The sequence below is a fragment of the Protomyctophum parallelum genome, assembly GCF_964188405.1.
Source record: "Protomyctophum parallelum genome assembly, chromosome: 15".
NCBI lineage: Eukaryota > Metazoa > Chordata > Actinopteri > Myctophiformes > Myctophidae > Protomyctophum > Protomyctophum parallelum.
In genome coordinates this window covers 12809129-12811656 of record NC_139710.1, presented here as the reverse complement: position 1 = coordinate 12811656, position 2528 = coordinate 12809129, and the positions used below count along the sequence as shown (strand labels likewise).

Genomic DNA, 2528 nt, shown 5'->3' with positions numbered 1-2528 from the left:
ATAAAACCAAAATAAATAGCAATAATAAGTTAATAAAATAATAAATTCCATAAATATACGTGTACGCTGTATATAACCTTCACTGAGTCTGTGTCTAATGTAATTTCAATCTTTTTGGTTAAATATCCTTGGAAAAGTCACACTTTGACTTTTGATCCCTGTAATCCCACTAAAACACACACACACACACACACACACACACACACGCTTTGGTTCTGAGTAGAAAACCTGGTCAGTGACAAACACCTGGTCAATGCCACACAGACCAAACGAGGAAGGATGGAACACTGACAATGGACACACTGTAAAATCCTGAGGCTTAATTTAACTCAAGAGTGTACACATGAAACCAAATGGACCCTTTAAATGAATACTCAGGTTATCACTGTGTACATTGATGCCAGTGTCTTCATTGTATTATTTCCTCATCCTTCGACATCCTTGACAGACTCCAGACATTATACACCTTGCCTTCCACCCTCTACCTTATACGCAACCACACTTCCTGGCAGAGTGCCTCCTCACAGTGTGGTAGATCATGTTGTCATCCAAAAACGAGAGGTCGTCGTCAAACGATGTTGGCCGACAGCAGGCGTGCGGTGGGGTGTCTTTGGGCGGAAACTTCCTGTTGTTGACGAGATTGTTGAGGATCTTGTCATAATTGCTCTCGGACTTTCTGCAGGGTCCGGAACAGTACCTGAATATCATTTCCTCACCGGAGCGGTAGCCCAGTCCAAGGTCTGACACGTTGAGGTGGATCTGTTTTAGCACACAGCCCTGTCCTCGTCCTCTGTCGCCTCGCCCTGCACCTCCACCCGGGCTACTTGCTCGTCTTCTCCCACTGCTCCTCCTCCCTGTGTCTCCTTCGCCGGCTCTCCCCTTGCCTCCTGTGGTCGTCTTGCTTGCCCCTTTCTGTCCTTTCTTTCTCTCTCTCCTGCGTCGAGTCCTGCCAGTGCCCACGACTGGTTTGGAAAGGGGTGAGGTAGAGGAGGTCTGGGAGGATGAGGAACGTCGCACTCTACTGATGGTCACTTTGATGAAGTCCACCACGTCCTCAAACTGGTCAGGAAGGAGATCCTCCGTGGAGTCTGTAAGTTCATTGATAGAGGGAGATATGTGATTTCTGATTACATAACACATCATGAGGTTATTCTTCCACATAACATGGGTAACTGAAAAGATATACGTTTGTCTCCCACTTCACAAACTAGTGTGAAAGTAGGATTTATCATTTAAGTGCATGAAAATAAATTGCATGTGAAAACATGTCATAAGAGGCTGTGGCCATGGCTCAATGGTCCAGGCACCTTGGCTGGTAATCCCGTCTTGCAGTATGCAGCGGGTTCGACTCCCGATCCCGACGGCCTTTACTGCATGTCTTCCCCAAGGGGCCAGTGAGGCTGAAGCACGGGCCCTAGTGGTAAGAGGAAGGACTGCAGGCGGACCCGTGGATTCATGACGAGGAAACCCGTGCAGCTGGGCTTTAACATTGAGCGCTCGGTTGCACTTCCGCAATCGGCGAAAAAAGGCGGAAGTAGACGGTCCTTCCGGGGTGCTTCAAAACGCCACTGAGCTACTTCCACTGGCATGAATAGCGGGGGGGGAGGGGGCTTCGCGCCAGATCAGTCTCTATCCTTTTAATACTCTATGGTCTTCCCCCCCATCTCTCTCCCCATTTCCTGTCATCCTACTGTCTGTCCCTCCATATAAAAAAAAGGCAAAAGCCACCAAAGAAAACCATGTCATAAAACGTTCTACAAATCTATCAAATGCCTGCTTATTATGTACGTGCCTTATTACATTTATATTTGGGTTCTTGCATGGCATAGTATGTACTAGGAATACGTAGTTTACAGCTATTGAGATTGAGAGATGGATTGTGTGCAAACGATGACAGCCCCTGGGCCTGGACCAACCATCCTTTATTTCCCACGGTATGCCCACCTTTAGTTTGCTTCACAGCTCTAGGGAGAAAAACGTCTGGATTTAATTGTGCAGTGGCACAGTAGGTGCATCTACCCTGAATGCTTTGCTCTTTCTGTGCGCCTGACAATGAGGTGATAGGTATAGGAATGTGCCACAAGAAAGGATGAGATAGTGGGTGTGAAAGACATGGCATGGAACCAATTATAACCACAACGCACTGAGGGACGCTAGTCCTATTTAGGATTGTCTGCTTTACTGGGAACCTTCAATGCATGACAGTGTCATTGAAGTATAAGTATATTCATATAGGTATCTAGACTCTCTAGACTAGAGCACTGGCTCAAAGTGCTCCTTGTGGGTGGTTCCAAGGGGTCCCCAGCTAAATGATCCATAGTATATATAGGACTTATAGGAACCTAGTGGATTTAGGAACCAAATGGACCCTTAAAAGGCCTACAATCCCAAGAGTGTAAACAAGTGTGTTGTCCTTTTTGCCCAAATTGGCTGTATTCAAACAATCAATCAATCAAGTTACATTTTTGTAACACTTTAACTCTAGGATTTAGCAGTGTAATCAATCAAAATCAATCAATCAATCAATC

At 46.0% G+C, this 2528-nt stretch overlaps 1 protein-coding gene across 1 annotated transcript in view; it reads right to left on the bottom strand.

Annotated features, from left to right (window-relative positions):
- Positions 1-486: 486 nt before the first annotated feature.
- The window catches only part of LOC310872654 (glial cell line-derived neurotrophic factor-like), a gene marked incomplete at its 3' end in the record, with an annotated part of 2916 nt that continues 874 nt past the window's right edge, over positions 487-2528 (bottom strand). Inside the window, exon 2 of the mRNA XM_083784698.1 lies at positions 487-1088. Coding sequence (XP_083640824.1) covers positions 487-1088 — 602 coding nt within the window. The remainder of the gene's footprint in view (positions 1089-2528) is intronic.